The 24,262-nt window shown below is 42.0% G+C and overlaps 4 protein-coding genes across 16 annotated transcripts in view; 2 read left to right on the forward strand and 2 right to left on the reverse strand.

Moving 5' to 3' along the window:
• Positions 1-2,327: 2,327 nt before the first annotated feature.
• Positions 2,328-8,598, forward strand: LOC120458144 (inositol-trisphosphate 3-kinase homolog). 3 transcript variants are annotated; one of them, XM_039645687.1, is made up of 4 exons: positions 2,328-3,028; positions 6,731-6,865; positions 7,224-7,333; positions 7,449-8,598. In XM_039645687.1, the coding sequence occupies exons 1-4, from the start codon at positions 2,738-2,740 to the stop codon at positions 8,266-8,268; spliced, it is 1,356 nt and encodes a 451-aa protein (XP_039501621.1). In that variant the 5' UTR covers positions 2,328-2,737; the 3' UTR covers positions 8,269-8,598. The 3 variants fall into 3 exon arrangements, with proteins under 3 accessions (XP_039501621.1, XP_039501623.1, XP_039501622.1); XM_039645689.1 differs by lacking the exon at positions 2,328-3,028 and adding an exon at positions 6,227-6,315; XM_039645688.1 differs by lacking the exon at positions 2,328-3,028 and adding an exon at positions 6,344-6,640.
• A 273-nt stretch (positions 8,599-8,871) lies between these two features.
• LOC120458517 (alpha-ketoglutarate-dependent dioxygenase alkB homolog 4) lies at positions 8,872-9,899 on the forward strand. The gene is made up of 2 exons (XM_039646191.1): positions 8,872-9,641; positions 9,697-9,899. The coding sequence occupies exons 1-2, from the start codon at positions 8,917-8,919 to the stop codon at positions 9,884-9,886; spliced, it is 915 nt and encodes a 304-aa protein (XP_039502125.1). The 5' UTR covers positions 8,872-8,916; the 3' UTR covers positions 9,887-9,899.
• LOC120458516 (zinc finger protein 236) lies at positions 9,900-11,009 on the reverse strand. Of its 2 annotated transcripts, none has more exons than XM_039646189.1 (2): positions 10,817-11,009; positions 9,900-10,763 (listed from the first exon to the last, which is right to left on the reverse strand). In XM_039646189.1, the coding sequence occupies exons 1-2, from the start codon at positions 10,940-10,942 to the stop codon at positions 9,924-9,926; spliced, it is 966 nt and encodes a 321-aa protein (XP_039502123.1). In that variant the 5' UTR covers positions 10,943-11,009; the 3' UTR covers positions 9,900-9,923. The 2 variants fall into 2 exon arrangements, with proteins under 2 accessions (XP_039502123.1, XP_039502124.1); XM_039646190.1 differs by having other exon boundaries at positions 9,900-10,756; positions 10,817-10,937.
• A 286-nt stretch (positions 11,010-11,295) lies between these two features.
• Positions 11,296-24,262, reverse strand: part of LOC120451198 (acetylcholine receptor subunit alpha-type acr-16) — a 96,502-nt gene continuing 83,535 nt past the window's right edge. For 7 of the 10 annotated variants that reach the window (XM_039634673.2, XM_039634662.2, XM_039634653.2 and 4 more), the window contains 5 exons: positions 20,436-20,522; positions 16,207-16,316; positions 15,925-16,139; positions 15,686-15,859; positions 11,296-15,097 (listed from right to left, as the gene is read on the reverse strand). In XM_039634673.2, the coding sequence (XP_039490607.1) occupies positions 15,013-15,097; positions 15,686-15,859; positions 15,925-16,139; positions 16,207-16,316; positions 20,436-20,522 (671 nt within the window). In that variant the 3' untranslated portion in view covers positions 11,296-15,012. The remainder of the gene's footprint in view (positions 15,098-15,685; positions 15,860-15,924; positions 16,140-16,206; positions 16,317-20,435; positions 20,523-24,262) is intronic. The other 3 variants (XM_039634699.2, XM_039634717.2, XM_039634683.2) reach the window with 1 other exon arrangement.

Genomic DNA, 24,262 nt, shown 5'->3' on the forward strand with positions numbered 1-24,262 from the left:
TCTGGAACCGGGGCTGGGCTTTCCAGATGGACTGTTGGTGGGACTGCCTTTAAGTTGGAAACTCTGAGATTATTCACTCAAGTGGGAAGTGCCATTTGAATCGAGATGCGAGACACTTAATTGAAGTGCAGCCCCGGCAATTCAATGCTGTGTGGCGACGGGTTGAAATTCCAAAGGGGTGTAGAATAACCTTGGTTTGCCCAGTATTATGCTCTTCTACTTTCGATTAGTTATGCTTCATTTGGGATGAAGTCAAGTTAAGCTGAAAATGACGTGTTCTACGATTAAGTATGTATCTTCAGTGTGAGTTCCCTTGGGATTATTTCATGACCCAAAAATTCATTCATAATTAAACTTAGTTAAACATACTTGACTCAAACAAACATTGAATGCTGATTTTTGTAAACTTATGATAACAAATATATTATTCATATTTGTTGTTTTTATGCTTGCTTAGCTGGTTTTACCATTAGGGACTTTTTCTGGTTTTTATCGATCGCTATAATTGTAAAGTGCGGCAGCCAGTTGCTCTCATTACTTTTAATCACTTCGAGTGCCCCGGAATAGCAATTGTAGCCAGAAGAAAATGTCTCGTGGCCGGCTGATCACGTGCCCGGGAAACTATTGTTACTCATACGCCACGTTGTCCGCCTGCAGACGTAAAGTTCAATGCATTTCGAGACAGTTTCCCAAGCAATTAGCATATGATGGCTTTGCATTACAATGACGAGGCCTGCGACAACTGACGACTGCCGCCGTCCGTCCACTGACGCAGTTGCCATGTGAGCCGCAGGAGGAGGACTCCATGGAGGGTATCGAAGGGGGCAGAAATGCAACTCGAACTCGGGGTTTGTATGTCACTCAGACCCAGACTGACGCACGCATCTCGATGGGATTGGTACTGGCATTCGGTATTGTGTCTTGTGTATTGTGTATTGGGTTTTTGGGTATTCAGCATTGGATCTGTACCGAAATCCATGATATATATGCGCATATGTCGTGGCATTGGCCATGAACTCAATGGTTCTGCACGAAATTGGCGCAGATTTCGACGAGAGTTTGCATAATCAGCGATCCCGAAGCATTGCGCAGTTGGTAGGATTTGCATTGCAGATGGCTCCGGGAATTTCGCCAAGTTCAACAACAGCTCAGATGAGAGAAGTTGAGACGGTTCAATGTCTGACCTTAGATGGCGCCATCTGTCTGTTCCTTGGGGTCCCAAGATCACTCTTTTTTGCGCATCGCGAAACCCCAAAATCTGATGTTGTTTTTCTGGTCTAGGATCTCTTCCCAGTTCTAATGTATTCGCTTTCGGTTGTTTTCCCTTTCTTTGCTATGTGAAATTCCAAGTCAACAATAGTTGTGATCGCACTTCGGCGAGCCCTCTGGAATAGAAATGTGCTGGAATGACGAACGAGGCATTCGAAATTCCTTGTTTACTGTATTGTAAACTATGGATTAATCTCCCAATAGGCTTGGCAGAATCATCATGACATTTATATTCATTCGAATTTGCGGCATGTGACGAAGGTAGGGTAGGTTTGGATTTTCACCATTATTATCTAGTTATTTGTTTACTGATAGTATAAAGGTTGGGAACATTTAGTTGAAATACCCAACTATTTCGTTTCAAAGCTCGTTTTAATCAAGTAATACCAATTTGACTCGCGATCGCTTATTATGAAATTACTCAATTACTCAACTGTTCTATAACAAATAAATTCAATTTAAAATAATTAATAAAGTAATACCAATTTGACTTGATCGCTTGTTAGGAAATTTCTAAATTACTCAACATTACTTTAACAAATAAATTCAATTTAAAATAATTACTATCAATAGCCTCGTAGGCAATAATTAATCCCCAAATGAATTTTTCAAGAGCGCACTTCGAGTAATTAATATGTAGCCTGTATATATATAGTCATAAAGCTTTTATCGCACTATTATTATAATTTTCATTTTAATGCGAATATAAATGATGCTTTGTGATCTTGTTGTAATTGCGCTGTGATTATTGCCCTATATATTATATATTCGTACATTAAGATATAATCCCTCCTACTTTTCTATATCGCTCCCAGCGGCTCATTCCTGAAATATCCAGAAGACTAATTCGATAAACTCCCGCGACTGTAGCCCCACCTTCTCCGTGCTCTCTCCACCGCTCGCGATCAGTGCTCCCCAGAGAGAACTCTCCGTTACTCCAATTCCCAGAGAGAGCGCTTCGTGAAATTGCCGAGACCCGAACCCGAGCGGCGACGATTGCCGATCCATCCGATGATCACAAAACTGGCCGCCATATGGCGAAACCAGTTAGTCGCCATCCAGAGCAGCCAGACCACGTAACGCCACGTTTCTCGCCGGATCCACCACCGTTTCCATTCGATTCGCCGCGATCGTCAGTGCTATATATACAGTTTCCAACGGAGCCGAGCCGAGCGATAAAGATAAATGTGCAAAAACAAAGCGCACTTAGATAAAGATAGCGAAGTTTCCATGTGGAAGGCGGCACAGTGCAAGTGAAGTGAAACGAGAACGCAGTTTTGAATAGGAAATACGAAGTACTCACATAAATGTATATATAGAGAATCCGAGACTTGGAGTCAGAATGCAAATGCAAATGTGGCGAGCATAAAGTCGCAAACCGTGAAAATATACGATACATATTCCAAAGTCGATACCGAGTGGCAGCCAAGTGAAACCCGGTGTGCAACCGACACGACACACAAACCGAATGACTATGACTTCTACGGTGCTCCAGCGGCCCATTCAAGCCAAGCCAGAGAAGAAGGCCTCCTCCAAGTCGACCAGCTCCTCGAGGAGTCGCGCCACCATGGCCTGGTCCAACGAGAAGTTGCGCTTCTCCTGCATCGACAACATCGGACTCAAGCAGCTATGGAAGCTGATTGCCCTGGACACCAGTGCTCCCTCCAAGCAGCGCAGCGCCATGATGTTGGAAGTGGAGCAACAGCAACAGCAGCAGCAACAGCAGCAGCAGCAGCAGCAATCGAACAACAATAACGAGGTAAGTGGCCGAATGAAAAGAAAGCTTGTAAGCGATTGTGACGTCAATGAGGATTGGGGCAACGCATCCACATCCGCGTAGAAAGCCAACATGCAGAGAAAGTGACCAAAAAAAAAAACCAAATATAAGTAAGACATTCGAAGTGCTGGTAAACTTCGACTTCGGGTCGTGAATGACGTCTGTGTCTGTTTGTTGTGGACACATTGTTGAAACATCTGTAGGTCCCACCCAGACACCAGTCAGTCACCACCCCAAATATGCGAATGGCAAACAGAGTGTGGGAGACCGGAGGGCGGCCTGGAATTCCAATAATCCACGTAACGCCAATTTGCATACTACTACTACTACTACTACTAGTCTGCGCTAATTAAAGCCTCAGCGTAACTCAGCCGGACATGGCCAGTTATGATCACACATCGCCAGCAGATTGAGATGTGGACACTGTCCGCGCTTGTCCGCCAGTGGACAATCGAATCGATTCATTTCGATTCCGTTTCATTAAAGACAATTGATTCGTTGACAAAGACGGCAGACAGTCAAGTCCTTATTTCACTCAGTTGTTGTAGCTTTCAGGGGTTTATTGACATCGTTTTCTCTCAGTGTGATCACTTCGAGCACTCTTGATCGTTTCAAGTGTCAAGTGCAGCGGCCCACACTCTTAACGGCCTCAGCTATCAGCGGTTTATTTCGGCCATTTTAATTTTGGGGTTCTCAGAGATCAAGGCTTGCGAGCATAGCGAAGGTTATTAGAAGCACGGAGATCGGGTTTGGGGCTACTAATCTAGTTTCTAAATGTAAGACCACGGTTATTCCCCCCAATCCGTTGGCATCCTAATCATGTTGCTTCGAATTTTGTTGATTCAAATTCGCGCTGAATGTCGAACTTTCCCATAGTGATTCACGTGGGATTTCGTGTAAGCAGCGGTGATGAGTGCAGTAAAGGGAACAAGACGGTATTCCATTCGTATTGACGCATTTCGAATCCGGTTCTCCTCCGACTAACGGTTATTCATGACCAACCTGCCAGCCACTAGAATTTTTAAAATTGCGACTTAGAATGATGGTGTGCTGATGGTGCTAAAAGAGTGTGAGGTCTCGGTTCTCGGATAGTTTTTTTTTTTTGGCCCTGGGCCACGGATCTCTCTAACCCTCTGCGATATTATTAACTTGGTTTTAAGCCAACTGGTTTGAACCCCCTTCAGCCCCATCTGCCACCCTTCCAGGTCGCCCCTTCGTCGGATTGACGTCAATGCAAATTAACCACCCGACGGACCGATACTATCGATATATATCAAAGAAATCCCCCCAGACAGTCTGGGCCAATTTCTTGGCTGGCTCTCTCGGGATTGTATCATAATGTCAGGGTTGTGTTCTAGAAAACCTGCGAAGGCTGCTGCGCCTGAGTCACGCCCACCGAGTTGGGGATCCTGAAAAACCGGCTTCACGTTGCATGTTGCAGGTTCAGGGTCAAAAGCAACCGGCCCTCCTCGGGGTTAGGATGGACACGAACCTGAGGTGAACCCAAAGAAGACCAAGAACCTTAACTTTAGACAGTTAAATGGGAATTAATTCGGCAGGTTGATTAACAGCGCAGTCAAAGCGCTCTGACGTCACGCGCATAAATTTATTTGAGCACGGTATAAGTTTTTTTTTTTTGTTTTTTTTTTCTATTTGCTTCTTTGGTGTGCTTTAATTTTTTCGTTGCTATTTTGTTTCTGTTGGTTAACACGTTCGTCCGGCGGCTATAGAAAATGTTAAGTAGTCATAAATAAACACTACTAAACTGTGGGCTTAGTTAAACGCCGGAATATCAAAAAAAAAAAGATAAAGAACAGTCTAAAAATAATGATGTGGCTGAAATCGCGGCAAAAACGCGGCTAAAACGCACTCAGATCCCGAACTCGATCTCGAATTTGAACTCAAATGAATGCGAATGCGAATGTGAATCGCTCAAGCGAAAAGTGCTGTAATTTTTTGTCGGGTAACACGATGTCAGAGTTAAAGTTAATTATTGTTTTGTTCACATTGCGGTTTTAACTTTTCATCTGTCAGAAGCGATTTCGCTGAGGTTTTGCCTTTAGCTAGATTTCTCTAAAATGTATTACACACGAGCGAATCTCATCCAGGTGATGAGATAATTAAACATGTTATACTACTAGCATATAAAAATGAAGTAATAGGGCGCCGATTCTCCCACAGTATGACGTACTTAACTCTAATCCAATTGAATGCCCATGTGCTAATTTCAACCAGGTGGTGTACGTGCAAAAATGTGCGAATATGGACTATTTAATGGGCTCGCTGGCAATCTGTAGTAAATGCAGTTGTAAAGCAAGTAGTCAATGAATACATGCCGCTGACGTCGATTATACCGATCGTAGCTATAATTAAATCCCCGTTAACTCCAGAGCGTAACATGTAACTCTCGATAAAGGTCAGTGCTGACGACACGATCCAACGATCCAACGATCCAATGATCCAACGAACCTCGAATATTGATTATTGGAATTCGATAGGCGGTGTGCACTCCACCTCAAACGAATGTGACATCTTATTAGCGCCTAATTAATACATAATAGGGGGTCTTTTTGCTTAACCGTCAATATGGAAATTCGAGCGGAGAGGCCAATAGAACTGGACCAAAAACAGGTCTTGGAAATTACAATTTTAGGCGCCGTTGGCGGGGAATTTCGCATTCAAAGCGATTTTGAAATTAGTATGATCGCGTTGGTCGTTGGTCGTCATTCATTATCTCTAACCCATATCTGTGGGGACTTAGCAGTTAAGCCAGTGTATTTGCACCCTCGAATCAAATATTTGCCAACCGCTAACTGCCGCAAAATGATAAGCCCAAGATCATACCATACAACGCTGATAAGGAGCGATGACCCTGGCAACGGGTGTTCACTGTGGTGCCATCCATCGAGCACCAACCACCAACCACCCCTTTTCCAACCCTCCAGCGCCCTGAAAAGGGAACGCGTGACGAATTTGTGCCACATATGCAAATTTGCCAACTTACGTAAAGATCGCTCGCCATTGCAGCAATGTTATTAACCCAAGATTACGGCTGGTAAGGCTGGTAGGGTATTGCTTAAGAATACGCAGTGTTATCTGGCCAGTTAAGATACGATAATAGTGGGGAGATAGCGACAGAAAACAAGAGCAGAAGCAGATAGGCGGCCATATAAGATGGGGGGCCACAAACAAGTCTCGCGGCATTTGCCTTAATTAGTCAATTAATCAAAGCAGCAAAGCAGCAAAGCAGCGGAGTGAGGAACGTATCGGTTTGTATCGGATTCGTTCTGATCAGAACGCATTGATTCGGATCGCCTTGTACGCTGACAGGTCGTTATTTGTTATGGCCAATGCTTATGGCTCAATTCGCATAGGCAGCACAAACAGCAAACAAAAACAAACGTCAACTTTGCATACTAAATGCCTCATTAGGGACACGGCAGTGTCCGGGGATCTGGGATCTCGGTCGTAAACCACACACGACGACCCATCAAGTGGCTCCGCATTTTTATATAAGCATAAACAAAACGGGCCGCCTAGAATTTTTCGCCATTTAACCCATGCATTCGGCTTGAATAATTAATTAGCGCCTCCGTGAGTCACAAAATGCAATGCACTGCTAAATATTTTGTATCACTTTCTTGCACAACCTAACTAATTTATTCTTTTCTTGCTTTGTTACAGCGGATACCCAATGAGAACTGCGACAACTTGGCCGACTATTTGAGTCTCCAAAGAGCGGCCCAGGCCCAGGCACAGAGGAATCACATCCAGTCGCAGGATCCGGCTCAGATGTCCCTGCTCAAGTTCTTGGCCATTGTAAGTACCCCTTGCTGTTTACACACACACTCGTTTAGTGCCAATTGGCCAGAAACTTTCCACCGGAGTGCTTCCTGGTCAGGAGCCTCGGACAATGTGCGATCGGTTAGCCAGTTGGTTGGTTTTCGTACTACCTTCATAAATTTCACGTTTACGAGGCTGCGAGTTGGGCGTGGCCCTCCGGCTGGCAAATAAAATTTGTTTGATTATTTATAATCGCTGCCGGCGGACAGTAATGTTTCCCACTGGCAAAAAAGATCGAAGCAAACCCGTTCGCAAGCGCGATAACTGCAATTTATCAATGAATGCGTATTTCTTGTTCTCCTTTACTAAGATCATTTTTTTCTTTTGTTTCCAGAACGCCCTAGAGCTGAGTGCCCCAGCCACGCCACATCTCCTCCAGCATCAACAGGCCCACACGCAGCAGAAGCCACAGGGCTGGATGCAGCTTTCCGGTCACCCAGAGAGGTAAATATCTTAGAACATATTTAAATTGTTTAGAAAACACTTAAAAACAACTTGAACATCCTTGAGCCTTGTATTAGGTAAATTACTAACTGCTCCTGTTGTTCTTATTTTCCAGCATTGTTCCCACATCAACAGGAATAGTGCGCAAACGGATCTCAGGACTGGAGGATAGCGAAGTGCATGCCTACCGATTGATCTGCCAGGAACCACAGACCGCTCAGATAGTGCCCGCCTACTTTGGAATACAGGAGATGCAATCGCAGCACTTCATTGAGCTGCAGGATTTGCTGGCCGGCTTCCGGGATCCGTGTGTGATGGACATCAAGATGGGCAGCCGCACCTTCCTCGAATCGGAGGTCAGCAATGCCAAGCTCAGACCTGATCTCTACCAGAAGATGATCGCCGTGGATGCGGGAGCTCCCACGGCGGCGGAGCACGAGGCACGAGCGATCACTAAGCTGCGCTACATGACTTTCCGGGAGTCGCTGTCCTCCTCGCACTCCAAGGGATTCCGGATCGAGGCACTGCGTCTGCGCGGACGACCTCCAGTTAAGGATTTGAAGACCTGCCGAAGCAGCGAACAAATTGCCCAGACCATTGAACAGTTTTTGGCCGCTCGGCGATCCGTGCAAAAGGAGCTGCTCAAGCGACTGAAGCACATGCGCCTGGTCATCGAGCAGTCGTCCTTCTTCGCCCGCCACGAGATCATTGGCTCCAGCATCTTCATCGTCTACGATGACGATCGGGTTGGCGTTTGGCTAATTGACTTCGCCAAGTGCCGGGAGCTGCCGCCGCAGGTGAGGGTGGACCATCGAAGTGCCTGGACGCCGGGAAACCGCGAGGAGGGCCTGCTTCGCGGAATGGACGAGCTCATCCGCTCGTTCGAGGAGGTCTACGCCCGCTGTGGTTCCCATCGCAGCTGCCTGAAAATCTAATGGATGGACACGGATCGATTGCACCTGCAGCTGGATCTGCACCAAAAGACTGATCACCCAAGCTCCATTTGTACAGATAGAAGAAGAGATAAGAGAAGAGGATTCACCGCATCGCCCGGGCTGATCTCCACCCTATATTACCCCCTGTTCCATATTGGAAATATTGGGATTCAGCTCGGCTAGAAAATTTAAGACTAGCTGGATGAAAAAAATAACGATTAGTATTGATCACCAAGCAGCATTTGTTTGATTGAAACAGGTTTAAACTAAGTATTTGTGCAAAGCAATCTAAATCTAAATACAAAAAATAAAATATTTTAAGAACGTGAAGCTTTGTGTTTGAATTTTTAAAGGTGGAAAATCGGGAAAAACTTATCTGTAAACACATTAAAGGCGTTATTTGAAGCTGAGCCTTAAATAGGAAACTTAAAATCTTTAGGCAAAAGCAAAATTATAGTAAAATTTTAGAGTGTCTAAATTCAAAATGATTAACAGACCGCCAATATTCCGCTTAACAGACACTGTTATAGTTTACAGCTGTGTATTTTAAATCGATTGGTATTTTATTATAAGACCAACTAGCGGTATATATTGGACCCTCGGTCACACTGGCCGTTTGTTATTAACGTGTTTTTGCGCAATTTCAGGATGAATACAATTCGTCCTTGCGGTTGCAAGGGTGTTCGCACCTGCTTAGGCTGCGAACAGGACTTTCAGATAGCGAAGCCCTCGCTGCAGGAACAGTTCCAGCAACTGGAAGCCTGGTCCTACTGCATCCAGTGCGACCTACTTCAGCCCGGTTGGGATACCACTAAAGTGCAAAAGGATCATGAACATCACAAGAAGTATGAGGGCCTTCCGCTGCCTGGCATCCTGGTGCAGGAGAACTTCCTCAGTGAGGAGGAGGGCTCCCAACTGATAGCCGACCTGGACGACCTGCCATGGGACATCTCCCAGAGCGGCAGGCGAAAACAGAACTTCGGACCCAAGACCAACTTCAAGAAGCGCAAACTGCGGTTGGGATCCTTTGCAGGATTCCCCAGGACAACGGAATACGTGCAGCGGCGCTTCGAAGAGGTTCCCCTGCTTCGTGGCTTTCAGACCATCGAACAGTGCTCCCTGGAGTACGAGCCCAGCAAAGGTGCCAGCATAGATCCGCACGTGGACGATTGCTGGATCTGGGGCGAGCGAGTGGTCACTGTCAACTGCCTCGGCGACTCTGTGCTCACTCTGACGCCCTACGAAGTCCAGCAACCGGGCAAGTATAACTTGGACTTGGTGGCTAGCTACGAAAATGAACTGGTGGCACCTCTGTTGAATGAGGACCAACTTGCCAGTTTCGAAGGAAAGGTGTTGCGGATTCCTATGCCAAAGTAAGTCGAATTATTGTCCACTATTCATCGTTGATTTACTATCCCTGCGTTTTAGTCTGTCCCTGATTGTGTTGTATGGACCAGCGAGGTACCAGTTCGAGCATTCTGTACTCCGCGAGGATGTCCAGGAACGCCGCGTTTGTGTAGCCTACCGGGAGTTTACGGCCATGTACATCAATGGAGAAGATATCCAAGAGGGGGATCCTGTCCGAGAAAAGTCCCAGATATTTTGGCAAATAAACTAGCAAACAAGATCAATGTAACTACGTAATATTAACTTTATTAGGTGCCAGGATTATCCCGATCCTGGCTGGCTGGCCTGTAATCCAGCAGTGCCACCTGTGCGGGCAGCTGAACTCCATGAATTTTCTTCAAATGAGCCCTCAGATTGCTGCTGGTACTAAAGTTGTTTGAGCAGACGACGCACTGGTGTTGCGAATGCTTGTGCCGGATGTGCTCATTGAGATCGCGAACCTTGGCAAAGGCGGTGGTGCAGTACTTGCAGACGTGTGAATTGCGCACATGTGTTTTCAGATACTGGGGCGAGGCGTAAGCCAGTGGGCAGTACTGGCACTTGTAGATGGCCTGGCTGCCACTGGGCTCCACGTCCAGCAGGCGATTAGCCTCGTTGTACTCGTCCAGGTTGTAGTGTTTTAGCTCGACGGCCGCATAGTCGACGGTGCGCATCTCGTATGCTGGGGATTGAAGTTGTTTCAGCTGTGAGTCGGATAGATCCAGACGTGGTTGGGCTGTGGTGGCAGGCAGAAACTCGGAGACAATCAGTGAATCTTGGTTGGCCAGCCTTTGAGAGGGTTTTGGACCGCTGTTCGACCTTCTTCTCGCTTCTCTTGTTTCTGTAGGATGGCCGGGTTCCAAAATGACATAATCCAGTGGTACAAACTCCTCCAGCATCTCGTACTCCTCATCAGCCTGGTTTTCGGGCTGTTCCTCATTTGGGTGCTTCTCCACCTGGCACATTTCTACCTCCGCCTCGTTGTAGAGCTGCAGTAGCTGCTGATTGGCGAACTTTAGCTTCCTGAAGAAGGCGTACTGCTGCAGGCAATCCCCCAGACAGCCATCACAGATCATGGGCAGCTCCTCAGTAAGATTAAGCGCTATGTTCTGGAGAATATTTATCGTATTCATTGATGTTTAAACCATTTCAAAGGTATTACCCTGCCGAACATGGCCTCTATCAGCTGGAGAACTGTCTGATCTGAGCTGCCGCTGCTCCTGTGCTCCCGAATATCCACAGAAGCACTGTCCACGAAGCAAATACGGCACAGTTTACGCAGGTCCATGGATTTATTATTAACTTAATGCAAATATAAATTCAAGGTAAATATAAATTCAGAGAAAACATGTAAACAACAGTGTGGCTAAATACTGTTAAGTTGGCGTCTATTAGAAGTTGCAGTAAGCATCTTTATATTTTAGTATTTTTCTTTCATCTTTGGGGCAGTCGATTTACTGCTTTTAAAAATCGATAACAAACTGTTATTTTTCAAATAATCACACTCATAATAACTAATAACAAAAATTGCGAAGTTTGATATATGTACTTTTTTTCTGCGCCGCTTGTGTACCAAAGAAAAACAACTGGTTGTTTCAATTCTCTTTTCAAAATAAATATTTATTCAGTTTTTGTGTTTTTGTTGCAATCATGTCTCTCGATTTTTAATATTAATTTGTTTATTATTTAAATCAATTAATTCCTTTGTTTTTCGCTTAAAATTAGTTATTATCGTCAATGTGACGAAAGTTATTTGTCTGCCAATAATTCTTATCGACAACAGACTTCTTGCTAATTTTTTGGTTTTTTTTTTCTTAGCCATTTCCTTTTTTACATGCATAATTTTTGGGAAGATTTTATGTTTTTCTTTTTCGCGATTGGCAATCGACAGAAATTCAGTAACGGTTTAATAATTATGCAATTAGCTATTTAAATTGATGTGGTAGTTAGACTTGGGACACAGGTGGAGGCTTGGATTTGGATTCGGGTTGGCTGGCAGATTTCTGCTCGGGTCAGTTTAGTGCTAAACATTCGCAGTTTGTAGACTACGTTTTTCTTGTCATTTAGTTAAATGCTAATTTTAAATATATTTGCCTTGTTTAAAAAAGTGTCTCGAATCGGTTTTTTAATGCGCTATTTATTGTTGAACTCTGTTTAATTGCCCTGGGGTATTGGAGAACATGCGGAGTGCAATTGAAACGAAATTCGAACTCTTCGGTTTGCTGGTTTCTTTATTTTTTTTGTTTTTTGTTTGTAATACGAACAATTCGAATGCTTTCATTTTTCTCTTGTCATTTTCCATTGTCTGACTGTGTGTGTGTTTTGGGCGTGTACCAACCGTTTTGTAATTAGCTTTTTGCATTTCGCGATTGCGTGTAACTCTGATCAGAGGAAATTAGTTAATACTTGCAAAGTAGGTAAGTCGTAAGTGAGTAGTAGAGTTTTCAAATGAAAAAGCACTTGGCTTCACTACAAGTTTGGTTTCGTGGTAATTTCATGTTCATTATCAATTTTAAATTCGTTTATCGTTTTTTTTAGTTTTTGCCTTCCCTCGCAACTGCACCAACTTATTAACTTTATCTCTGGTAATCGCTTAGGTCGAAGGTCGACCTCTCCTAATGTAGGACGCTTAGTTTTATGGCTCCTTTTGCAGGTCACCGCATTTTATAATTGCCTAGTTAACGCTAAATTATTATTACTTGTATTATACATAATCTCGTACATGTAGAGTTCAATCTTTTAAAGAGTGTAGAAAATGGTTTGCTTCTTAAAACAGCTTCTTTTTATCAAAAAGACATCCATACACATATACGTACGTAGTTCTAATTATGCGCCTAGCTGCTCAAAGATTAGCACTAAATTAATTATAAAAAAAATTAAATTTAAAATGCACACACCTTCCGCAACTCTACCTCTTCACATCTGATTCTGATTCCGATTCTCATACTTCAACTCAAGATCTCAATTTCAATTGGAATTCGCACCTCGAAAAACAACAACCTCATGGGGACAGAGCAGTTTTCGGTAGGATTACCCATCGCTCTGGGCGCAAGTAAAAGTCGTCTCATATCAAATCTAAATTTAAACGTACCTAAATGCAAATAAACCATACAAAGTGAGTGTATACACCTTAAACGCTTAGATCTGATCTGCAGTTCCTTCAGTGGATTCAGCATTCAGCACTCGATTGGTTTCCCTCTGACAATCTGACATTCTGAAATTTTGACATCGGGTTGACATCCGTTAAGTAAACTTTACGTCTGGCTATCAAAAGTGGTGGCTCGTCACACAATTCTGTTAGAAATTCTCTTTGACAGGACTAAAAAAAATAAGAAAATGGGTTCATTTTTTTTGCAAAGGGTCAGAGGAGTGCGATTAACTCGGCAGTGTTTCTATGCTTCATCGTCCTTCGATCATTATCATTCTCATTCGACAAGGAGGTAGGTTTTTCATTGATTTTGGTTTTTGGTTTCTTAGGTGGGTTCCGGAAAGAGTGTTTGAGTTCGTCTTTTTTGGGGGCTATACCATAAATATCACTGTTTTGCTTTATGTTTTTTATTTTTCGGGGGAGAGCAGAGTAAAGTAGACAAAATTCGAAGCTCGTTTCTAGGAATACACAGGGGTATACGTAAGTACATAGATATAGACAGGGTGAACTTATCCGAAAACTATGCGAAATTTCCAACAAAATTGTGATTTATTCTTGTGATTTCGAGTGGCATTGTTTGGGATCGGTTGGTTGGTTTTTTGGTTTTATTATTTGATAGTGGGTTTCTGTTCTTGCGCTGCTTAGCTTCTTCTGCTTAGTGTCTTTAGTTTTGCTCGATTCCGTATTGTTTTATTAAAAATATATCCATATATATATGTGTATGTATATATGCGGTGATATATGTGTCATAAAATATATATACACCTGTTGATCTTGTATTGCTAGTTCGGTTTTTCGGTTTTTGGGATCTCTGGTTTTCAATTTCCGTTTATTATTACTTTGACTAATTAATTGGTGACTATAACTCGGTTTCATTCGCCCTTAATGCTTACTCAATTCGCTACAATATTTCAACAATAAATTTTCTAAAAACATGATGTTCAACGAACATGCCTCCCTCCCCTTTCCGTGTTCGTGAATGCGTCTTTTAAAAATTAATTCAATTCACTATGAGTATATGTATGTATATATAGACCTTTGTTAATATCCATAATTATGTGTCAGTTTGTTACCATTTACAATCAGCTATCTTGCAAATATCTCTCCAAAAGCGTTCCAAAAGACGAACAAGTTAAATTACAAGACAAGTCAAATGAAAGTGAGTTATGTACTCAAATGGGATTTCGCAAGGGTTTCTTCACTGGGATCATATTTTGTTTGCAAACTGGAATGAAGGAAATCAAACAAAATAGTGTTGGTCCACGTGATCCCGAAATGAAAACCGAAAGCGGAAATATAAGAGCTCAAAAATGCGGACAACAAAACAACAAAGGGTCATCAGACCATAACTTGTACCCCTCAACCCACTGTCCTTATGTGCCTATCCTGTATTCGTCCTTTCCTACGAATAAATGGTTTCATTCCCTTGTTTTTGCATTTGTCAATTAAGTGATTCAGTGTCGGTGTGTGTGTGTGTCTCTGTATGTTGTGTGTGTCTCTGTGTGTTGCCATTTTAAATACATATCTAATGTCTCATAGGAACAATATCTTATACATATATCATATATCTTAGGTGTATCCGTATCTGTGTCTGTGTGTCTTTGTGTGTGTGTGTGTCTGTCGTCCGTTCACCTTACATAAATTATAACAACTCAGCATATTAATTAACTTATAACTCCGTTTTTGTACATACAATTACCTAGATGTATGTGAGTGTGTCTGTGTCAGTGGGTGTACACATGTAACCTTTGAGTGTCCTGTCCCGCGATGTTTCCTTGTTGTCCTTTTCGTCCTGCTGCTCCAATTTTTTTTTTGGCTATCCTTAACCAAATTGTTGTTTCTTTCTGCTTGTTTGCTTAACTCTTATAATTTTGTGTGTGTGTGTGTAGCTTACTTAACACTTTTTCGGTTCTTGTACGGCAGTAATTTTTGCTTTTTTGTTTGGTTTGTCCATAAAATATTTTTTAGTACATGTTAGGTTTCTTTTTTTTTTTTTTCTTGCAACATTTTCTCTTTGCTCTTTGTCTTTACTTAAAAATGTAATTAACAATTTTGTATTTTTTATTATTTTTTTTGTAGTTTTCTTTTCTTGTTTGTTTTTGTTTGCTTTGCTTTGAAGCAGCTTTGCTAGTTTTTGGTTTTTGAAAAAGAACTTAACTAGTCGTCTGCTTCCGACGTTTCCGCAGCTTAATGGCCTAATTCGAGCGTCCTTATTGCACGATTATGTGCGGAGCCGAGAGCAGCACGGTAACCGTTGCAATAATCGTGAAGAGCGTGAAAACAATTAAACAAAATCTGTGGAGTAGAAGAGCAAGCAGAGCGCTGGGTTAGCAAACAAATCAGCCGGCCTTCCCAACAAAATGGCGTCCGGCAGTCGGCCATCTTTCAATATTTGAACCACGTGCACGGATGACTGTGTGTGTGTGTGTGTGTGTGCTGCTGTGTGTGCTGGTGTATGTGTGCATGCGTGAGGCACTGTGTGTTTGTGTGCGTTTATCCCGCCGGAAGTCGTGTGGCCTTATTGTTTGCCGTGCACAGCAGGCGGCTGTCGAAAGCTGCCGGTTTTGGTACAGTAAATTCACACCCAATCGCGAGTACACAACTTAAAGTCCATTACCGTGTGGGTGAGTGTGGATGCACCACGGTATAGTGGTTGGAAATGGTACAACACACAGATATTGAATCAAAAAGTGATTGCCAAATCTCGTAGCTTATTGCACGGCAACCTAAATGTTTGGTTGAAAACCTATTTTCGTACTAGAAGGAATGACTTGCTTGTTAAGAGGAAGTCAATTCATACTCCATCGTTCCCCGGCAGTCAGATGATAAATAATCTGGATTTGTTTTTCATTTAACCTAAGATGGTATTTTCTAATTTCTTACCTATCCACAACCATTGCCGCGAACTTCCAATCGCCGATCAATTCCGCTTCGTCGTCAGCTTTGCGCATGCGCGCCGTAATAAATTGCAATTCTTTGAGAATTAGGTGAAGATCTTTGTGATTGCAGCCAATGGCCGTGTGGTGCTCCTCCACCGTTGTGGGCCGACCGAAGCTGCTGCAGATTTCAATTTCCCAAACATTTTAATCAGAAAATTCTAGATAATTTAGTGGTAAACTTACGCCGATGAACCGATAGCGGTCTGGGAGCCGGATATTGTGTGCCGAAAGTCGTCGTCGATGTCGAGGACATTGGCCAACAGGGACTTGGAGGAGCGCTCCTTCAGCTCCAGCTCCTTCATGCGATTGCTTAGTAGTATTGTTTTGCGTGTGATCTTGCGGCCAGGTCGACCCATTCGCAAGATCCAGGGCAGCCATTGTAGGAAAACGGACTTGATCTGGTTATGTGAAGGAGTTGGCAATCAAACGGGGAACAGTGAGGTTTGTAAGTGATGAAGGACTCACCCACGGTGGCATCTCGTGAATGTCCGCTGTGCGATGGTGGTAGTTGAGCACCACTACTGTCAGCACCACCGACGATGCGACCATGAACATGATGCAATTGAAGTAGGTGCCTAAGGATTCAGGTGCGGAATATTTGGGGTTGCGGTTTGCAGTTTGCGGATGGCAGTTTGTGGGGTGAACAGAGAGAGCAGAGAAAATGCCTATATTAGAGTGGTGCTCTGGGGTCTCTCAAAATCATCAAAACACTAAGAACAGAAGCTTGAAATTATAATTTACATAAAATAGTACAACATTACTTTAGTTTAGCTTCATTACATGAAAGACTTTGGTTAGATTTTCGATTTCGATTAGAGAAAGTAGCGTAATCAAAATTACTGTGTTGTTACAATGCTGTGACTATGTTACGTTACGCATGTTACTTTACGTTGCGGATGCTACTAAGTAATGCCTAGTGAAAGCCACTACGTTTGGATTTTAATTAAATACTTTTAGGTTTCATTCTCTGCATGCACTTTAGTGTAAACTACTTTGATTAGGCGTCATGCGCTGGTATGGATCTAAGAATGGAAGACGAATTCGAAACAGAGGACAGTAAAATCCCTTAAAAATAGATACTTTTCAATGTAAAGTTTTTAAGACGTTTTAATTGAGCAATAATACCCATTCTTAGTACACTAATATATTACTTCTGAGACTTTACTGTCCTCGCTCCTTCTACTCTAATTAAAGCAGGCAATTTGTTGGTGGACTGGGGTCATCGGTTTTCTGTGTCGGGGTATGTAAATTTAAAATTGTTCTAGAGAATGCTGGGAATTGATATTTTAATTGCTTCGGCGAACGGATTATGTGTTTGCAATTGATTTAACGTTTCTGCAGTTTACTGTATGCTCTCTGAATAGGTAATTATGATTGAGTAATCGGTTTCATTAGTTCATTGCTTTTAGTGGGCTTTCGATACTTGGGTTTGAGGAACAATGCCTAATTGCGGTTACCATAAGCGAAGTATTAAATATGTACATAGCGATTCCGATTTGCAGATGGGTGGACAAGCAAAGCTATAGCACCCACAGTCGCAAATTGATGGAATCGATTAAAGTGATAGAATCGGGATAGAATCGAGTGTGGTTATCGTGTTAGTTGGAGTCTCTCGCAGAGTCAAAGAGGTTCAGCCAAAAGTCTAAAGAAGCGGAGGTTGTTCGGTTGGGTTAGTTTTCGGGTTAGGGGTTTTTGGGTTTTGAGTTTTGGGTTCCAAAAATACTCTTGGTTCATCATCTGCATCTCGTGTTTATCCAGTTGGAGTTGGAACATGCTCTTCATCGCTTAACATTCTTTTTTTACCTACTTTAGTCGGTCTAGTTGGGTTTTTACAAGATTCACTTTTTGATTTTTAGCGCAAACTTTCGTTATGTCTAATAAGTACTTTGTACAATTGTTTTTTTTTTTTTTTTGGTTTTCATATTCATTTGTTTTTGATTTATCAGCTAAAAGAGAGAAGAGTTTGGTTTGTTTTTTAAAGCTCTAGAATTTAATTTTAGTTTGGATGTTGAAATGATAAACTCAAAGTTACAAACGAGTCAATTGAAAGTTCGAATACCTAAGAGCGGTACAGCCTCGCTGGTTTTCGTAATGACATTGCCGACCAGCAGGGAGAAAACTGTTTGCGACAGTAGTATAGTGACACCTGCAAAATATTTGGTCAAATTTGGTCAGATCTCGTGTGCAAGTCTCGTGGATCGCCTTCGGTTTTCAGTCCTGGAGTTCGGTCCCAGTGTCATTGGTTTCTGGTTGGGTTTTTCTGGTTTGGGATTCAGGATGGGAAAACAGAGGCGAGTCCTTGATCACGTTCGATCGGTGCTCGCCTTCGCACAGAGCTATTTTCGGGGGATAAAGATATATAAATGATATTTTTTGGCTGAACCTTCTCGCAGAGAACACAACACACAAGTTAGCACACAAGTTAGCCCGTTCTTCAAAGCATATAAATATTTGATATTTCATATTTGATTTATTCGTTGTTTGTAGGTGGGGATGGTTGGTGCATTCCAAGTGGACAGTGGTTATCTATTATCTGTTATCTGTAAGCAAACGAATCCGCGACCCATTTCAACAAACGAACACAATAAGCGGATCTCAGCGAAATGATATTTTTGCAATACCAGTTGTGCAATCGAGCGATCAGTATACATATATGTATGTATGTACATATAAGGCATTATTTAATTTATATTTATATTCGAAAGATTTCATTCGCAGTTTGAGTTCTCAAAAGGTTCTCAAGCAAAAAATATCATTCCGAGAAATGGGTCAAACAGTATATCGAAGGTGAGGTCGCATAGGTCAGGGTTTTGGATGGGAAATACGTATGTGATCGGGGAATTGCGTGGGTTTTGGGTGGCACAGATAGCTAGGTAGCTAAGATAGTTATAGTAGCGTGTGTGGGTGGCTTCTTGTGGGTGGTTCGTGGGTGGTTGGTGGTTGGGTGGTCGTGGTCATGACTGAGAGTTTCCTGTGTGGCGGGTGAGCGAGCGATAACGATAACGATAACGAGAACGAGCTTCAAGATGGTGACAATAATCATGGACAAACCGAGGGTGAAAAATATATCTTCTTATTGTGGCTGTGATGGTGGAGCAATGCAAAACTCGATTATCTATTCATGAGCGAGTGAGTTGGGTGGCGTGATAGTGAGAGTGATATTGATATTGATAGTGAGAGAACCAAATCAAACACAAATCAAAGCTGTTAGCAAAAAAGTCAAATCATACAATACAAGACATAAAACTTCTTTCTTTTTTCTTTTTTTTTTGTAATAGATGTCTTTCTATTTATTTGTTGTGTCTTCAACGACGACATCATTTAGCATAGTATTTCGTTTCTTTTCACAAGTATTATCCCAAACTCACTTGCATTGAAATCTGTCTCATAAGTATCTTTTGTAATTACATATGGGTTGAAATTGAGGGAGTGACGGTTTGAACGAAGCGAAAAGAGTACAAGCAAGGTGTACTGCAATACATAACAGTTATATAGTTATATAGTTCGGATATATATTGAATACATAATCGTATATTTAGTTTTGCACGAGTAGAATATTTGTTGAAGGAACTTGCCAAAACGACGCTTCGATGCAATAGATAAATTGTTAAACTCGAATTTTTTAAGTACATATGTACATACATATATGCAAATTGACTTGGAATGAAAGAATAGTTTGTGTATCTATTACATCATCAACGCATCGTGGCTTTAATTCAGGGAATGGAGTATATATATTGAAGAGAATTTGATCGATCATGTGTGCGGCATCGTCGAATTTCGATAAGACGAACTTCAATGAGGCTTTGAGGAGGAAATTGAAGAGAAAGTCGAAACGGAAACGGAAGTGAAGGAATTACAGAACGGAAGTACATATAGATAACGATAGCATTTAAAAGACTGCCCTAACCTGTGTTCATTGCTGGCTAGCTGGGGACTTGTTGTTAATCTAAGTTGACTTGAATAAGAAGCAAACCAAAAAGATTGTCGATTGTTCAAATGAATATAGCGGGGTATAGGCAGAGTGATAGAGAGAGAGAGATTGAGATAGAGAGAGAGAGACGTAGAGGCAACAGAAGATAGTATGATCAACTAAGAAACTGCTTCGATATATATTGTATTTGATATTTTAACTTCAAGTTCAGAACGATTCAGAAGATATGTTGGGACAGAGAGAACGAGTTGGAATTAGAATCAGAATTGATTTGGTTTAGTTTGGTTTTGGTTTAGTTAAGTTAAGTTAAGTTAGTAAGTACTTAGCAAAGTTGCTGTAATTAGTAAACATAGTACGACGTACACAAATAACATTTAACAACTTTGTCACTTTAGAGTTGGATACTGTTTGACTTGGTTGGTTGGTTAGACTAATACTTTATTTAAGTTTAAGTTCGGTTTGGTTTCTTTTTGGCTTTGGTTTGTTTGGGGATTATATATGCGAACAATTTAGCAATGTGTGTGAGTAATATAATCGTAATAGATATGTATATATATAGGTAACAACAATAACAATAATATTCATGAATATATATATGTAGTTACATATATATGTATATATACGGCTATATATACACATATATTTAGGCGTGTACGTGTAAATCATATTAAGTACTTTGTTAATTATTCTTTGGTTTTTGTTTTGACAAATTTGAATATATATTTGCATTTGGTAAGTATGTTTTAAATGCAATCGCTACCTAACAAGGGGATTGCATCAGATACTTGGGGCAATGTCTCAGCTACAAGGTTGAGAAACACTGTGAGCGATAGAAGAATTGTAACTCCTGAAACAAAAGAATTTCGTTTTTGTTTTGAAAAATACAATAACAACCACACAAAAACAAATGACACAATCAAAATGGAAATCAAAAAGCGTACGTTTATGTATGTTCCAGTGTATCTGTATCTGTGTGTTCGTGTATTCGTAGGCACATCGAGGACTCTTGGATAGTTACACATGTACAATGTATGTGGGCTCAGTTGTGGGGCTCAGTAGTATAGGTTCCGTGTCTTTGTATCTGTTCGAGGTTTGGGTTTTCGCAGCGCCTTGCGGGCCGAACAAATTGGAGATTGATTTTCTGGATTGGATCTTTTGGCTATTTAGACTTAGCATTTATAGGTTTCATTGATCTTGATCTCTGAATGGAGTGTGCTCGAGTGTGGATGAGTATATGCCTGAGTATGCTGAGAACTTAAAACTGGAGAGAGGGGACCTCAAGTGGGTTGGGAAGTGGGTTTCAAAATGTATATATATTTAATAAGCTGGGGGAGCTCTCTTTCAAAGTTGACCCCAATGAGATGGTGTTGGCGTAAATCTCTGAAGTAATTCCCTCTTTTACGTCAGCTACAACTGACAGAATGGGCACAACATCTCAAAGTATTAATTTTTTGGAAAAAAACAAGAAATAAACTCAACTTTTCAAGAGCTTAGTGGTTTTCAGGGAGGGGCGGGTATGGTACCATCCTTCCAACTTTGACCCATTAGTACAGCAAAGGAGGGAGTGCAAAAACTTTGAAAGTAGCGCAAGTTTTTCTTGGCCTGCGAATATTTGTAAATTGAACTCCAAGTTGACTCAAGTCGACTCAAGGTGGCAAGGTGGCAAGATGGCATCCCCTTTACACTTGCGCTACGTGTTGCCAATTTGCCACGCCCACATGCGCGCCCCATTTAATTTGCTACGTGCCGCGGCGAAGGAGACGGCACGAGTGTGAAAGCGAGAGCAAAGACCATTATGAAGGGGCAAAACTCGCACATCGCATGCAAATCATTTTCCCAATGCCCCACGGCCGCTCTACTCTTTGAAGTTTGGAAGGGTGGATACGGATTCGGTTTTTGGTTTTCGGAACGGTTAAATATATATTGATACATGACATAATATGAACGCATGATGGGCTCGACATCATGAACGATACGATATTATGTGGAGTTGCAACTCTACCATCTGATCAAATGGATCTGCATAAATGCAAGTTCAAATGTTGCTTCGATTTTGGTTTCGTTTAGGGTTTATCGTTTATCTGGAGATTCGTTTAGCGCTACGGTTCTATGTGGGTTCGAGGGTTCGGTTTAGATGCCAGGAGTTTACGGGTTGCAAATGACTGGTGTTTGCTTTTTAATATATAGATACATTTCCAGGTTGTTGAGCAAGAAGACTAGATTAGTTTGGTGTTTGTTAGTGGGCTGGGTGTTTTGGTTGGCTGGTAGTTGGTAATTGGTAATTGGTAGTTGGTTGTTGGTTTTAGGTGTGAGAATTCGATTTGTTTCTTGCGAATAAGTGGGTGCAAGCTCAAATAGTTCTTGCCGAAACAAGATGGAGAGATATAGTAGCTATATGGTTATTGGCAAACGGCAAACTGATATATATATATACTGAAGGAGCGAGAGCGAAATAGGGTTAAGACAGAGTGTGTTCAGAAGGTGTTAAGCATCGGATTGCTTTCGGTTCTAGCCTCATTTTGGTTTTATATTTTTGGAGTTGCATGCTGCTGCGTTCGACAAAAGTTCTGGTTGTTCTTTTAGTGGTTGTTGGTGGTTTGGTGGTTCGGTGGTGTTTTGTGTTCTTGTGGTTCGGTGTACTTACGTCTGTTCATCGTGTTGTCTATTTACAGTGTTCGGTTTTTTTTGTGGGTGATCGGTGTCGAAATATATATAGTTATACATATATAGGTATATAGTCATATGGTTAACATAGATGCTTAGTTTCGAGAGCAGTCCTGCACTGCCGCTAAGGCGTATTTGTACAGCTCTAGGGATACAAACTGATTGGTTAAGCTATACCTACCGCGATGCCTCTACGGTAACGACTTTGATTCGTGTGCTCAGTGATTGGGGTTATCTGGCCTATCTAGCTACTCCTCTCTACCAAGCCAAGTATCAAAATGTCACTGTAACCAACATACAAACCTCTACTATATCTCTGCTAAACACTAACTTGGACACGGTTAACGCATTAGGGAATCTGGGGAACAAGTCTACGTGGCAGCTTTCAGAGCTCTCTGGTGGTGAGTATTGCAATCGAATTTGAATTCGGGGGGCAGAAGGCCGTTTGGTTTGCCGTTGGACTTGGACTGACAGCGGCAACAGTGCCGGACATAAGTGTAAGTGCAGCTACAACTCTGACCCCAACTGCGGCTGCCTGCCCTCGAGGCCAATCACACTGCAATCCTTCCAGCACTTTCACTCTTGTTTCATTTATGGTTGGCTGATGTTTTTGTCTGGCCGCACCAGAAAAAATATTTAACACAAAATGGGAATCTGGTTAACTGGTGAACTCAGCTGTTGGGCTTTTTTGTAAGTTGGTTAGTTGGCTAGTTGGTTTTCGTTTCTGGTTTGCTGTTTGCTGTTTCCTTTTGGCTTTGGTTTTCCTTCAGCTATTTGTATATATATTTCTTTTCAATCTTTTATTTTTGGTAGCGAAAAAAGGTGGTTCGTTGGATTTTTTAGAGTTATAGTTTCTCATTTTAGATATTTGTGTATATATACAGTTGTGGCTAGATTTAAAGTACATTTTCTTTAATTGCATTTCTGTCTAGGTTTTTGATGCGGTTTTTTGAAATGCTGCTATGCTTTCAGGAGAGGATGATAGGGATGTGGGAGGAGGACTCGTCCCAGCGTGATGATGAGGCGAGGTCACACTAAAGACAAGCTTATTTACAGGATGATTTGGGGTATACTCGTTTTTAACATCGGGTTTTGGGGGTGGCAAGCTAAGAATTGAAGAGAACAACGAAACGATACGATCGAAATAAAGGGATCAGCTAAAGGCACACGTAGATAAGCAAACGAATCCAACAAACAATCGAACAAACAAAGCAACAAAGCAACAACAAAACGACAATAATAACTCAGGAACCGATTATATAGAACGGTTTTAGTTCCTTATTTTTTGTTTTTTTGGGCAAACACAGCAAAATCGAACCGAAAAACTCTCTTAATTGTATTTGTACTTGTAGCTGGGCTGTTGTTGTTGTGGCAGTAGTTGTGATTGTGGCTTTGATTCGAGTGCTGATGGGTGTTTGTCGTGTGTTCGTATACCAATTATGTCGGCTAACAAGATGGCGATTGAGTAGTTATCAAAAAGTATATAGTAAAAGACTGTACAAGACCATGAGCTAAGGTTAGTAGGAGAAGCGAGAGAAAAGCTTATGAAAGACGGAAGACAAGTGTTCCTCGACTTGAGTACTTTACATGGCACATGGTACTTAGTACTTGGTACTTGGTACTGGGTACTTGGAAAGGTTCTGAGTTCTGTGGTGGTTGTTCAGTGTTGGCAGTGGTTGGTTTCAGTGGTGTTCGGGGCTAACATATATAGTTCGTGTGGTGGCTAGTCTATCCGACATCCAGTGGCTCGGTGGTGGCACTCGAGGTGAGGAGAGTCCAGAGATTACAGAAAGATTAGGACAGATCTATGGCAAACATACGGAGAGTTAGGAGTTATTGATCATTCCTCATTCGTGTGGAGGTGTTCCGGATATCCGGTGTGTGGATTTCCGGGCTTTCGGGTGTGTGGGTGTGAGGCAGAAA

This window comes from Drosophila santomea, chromosome 2L, assembly GCF_016746245.2.
Source record: "Drosophila santomea strain STO CAGO 1482 chromosome 2L, Prin_Dsan_1.1, whole genome shotgun sequence".
NCBI lineage: Eukaryota > Metazoa > Arthropoda > Insecta > Diptera > Drosophilidae > Drosophila > Drosophila santomea.

Coding starts and splice junctions, on each gene's coding strand:
- LOC120458144 (XM_039645687.1), top strand. CDS start 2,738: ATGACTATGACTTCTACGGTGCTCCAGCGGCCCATTCAAGCCAAGCCA. Junction 3,029..6,730: donor AATCGAACAACAATAACGAG/GTAAGTGGCCGA, acceptor GCTTTGTTACAG/CGGATACCCAATGAGAACTG. Junction 6,866..7,223: donor TGCTCAAGTTCTTGGCCATT/GTAAGTACCCCT, acceptor TTTTGTTTCCAG/AACGCCCTAGAGCTGAGTGC.
- LOC120458516 (XM_039646189.1), bottom strand. CDS start 10,942: ATGGACCTGCGTAAACTGTGCCGTATTTGCTTCGTGGACAGTGCTTCT. Junction 10,764..10,816: donor TAGAGGCCATGTTCGGCAGG/GTAATACCTTTG, acceptor AATATTCTCCAG/AACATAGCGCTTAATCTTAC.
- LOC120458517 (XM_039646191.1), top strand. CDS start 8,917: ATGAATACAATTCGTCCTTGCGGTTGCAAGGGTGTTCGCACCTGCTTA. Junction 9,642..9,696: donor TTGCGGATTCCTATGCCAAA/GTAAGTCGAATT, acceptor CCTGCGTTTTAG/TCTGTCCCTGATTGTGTTGT.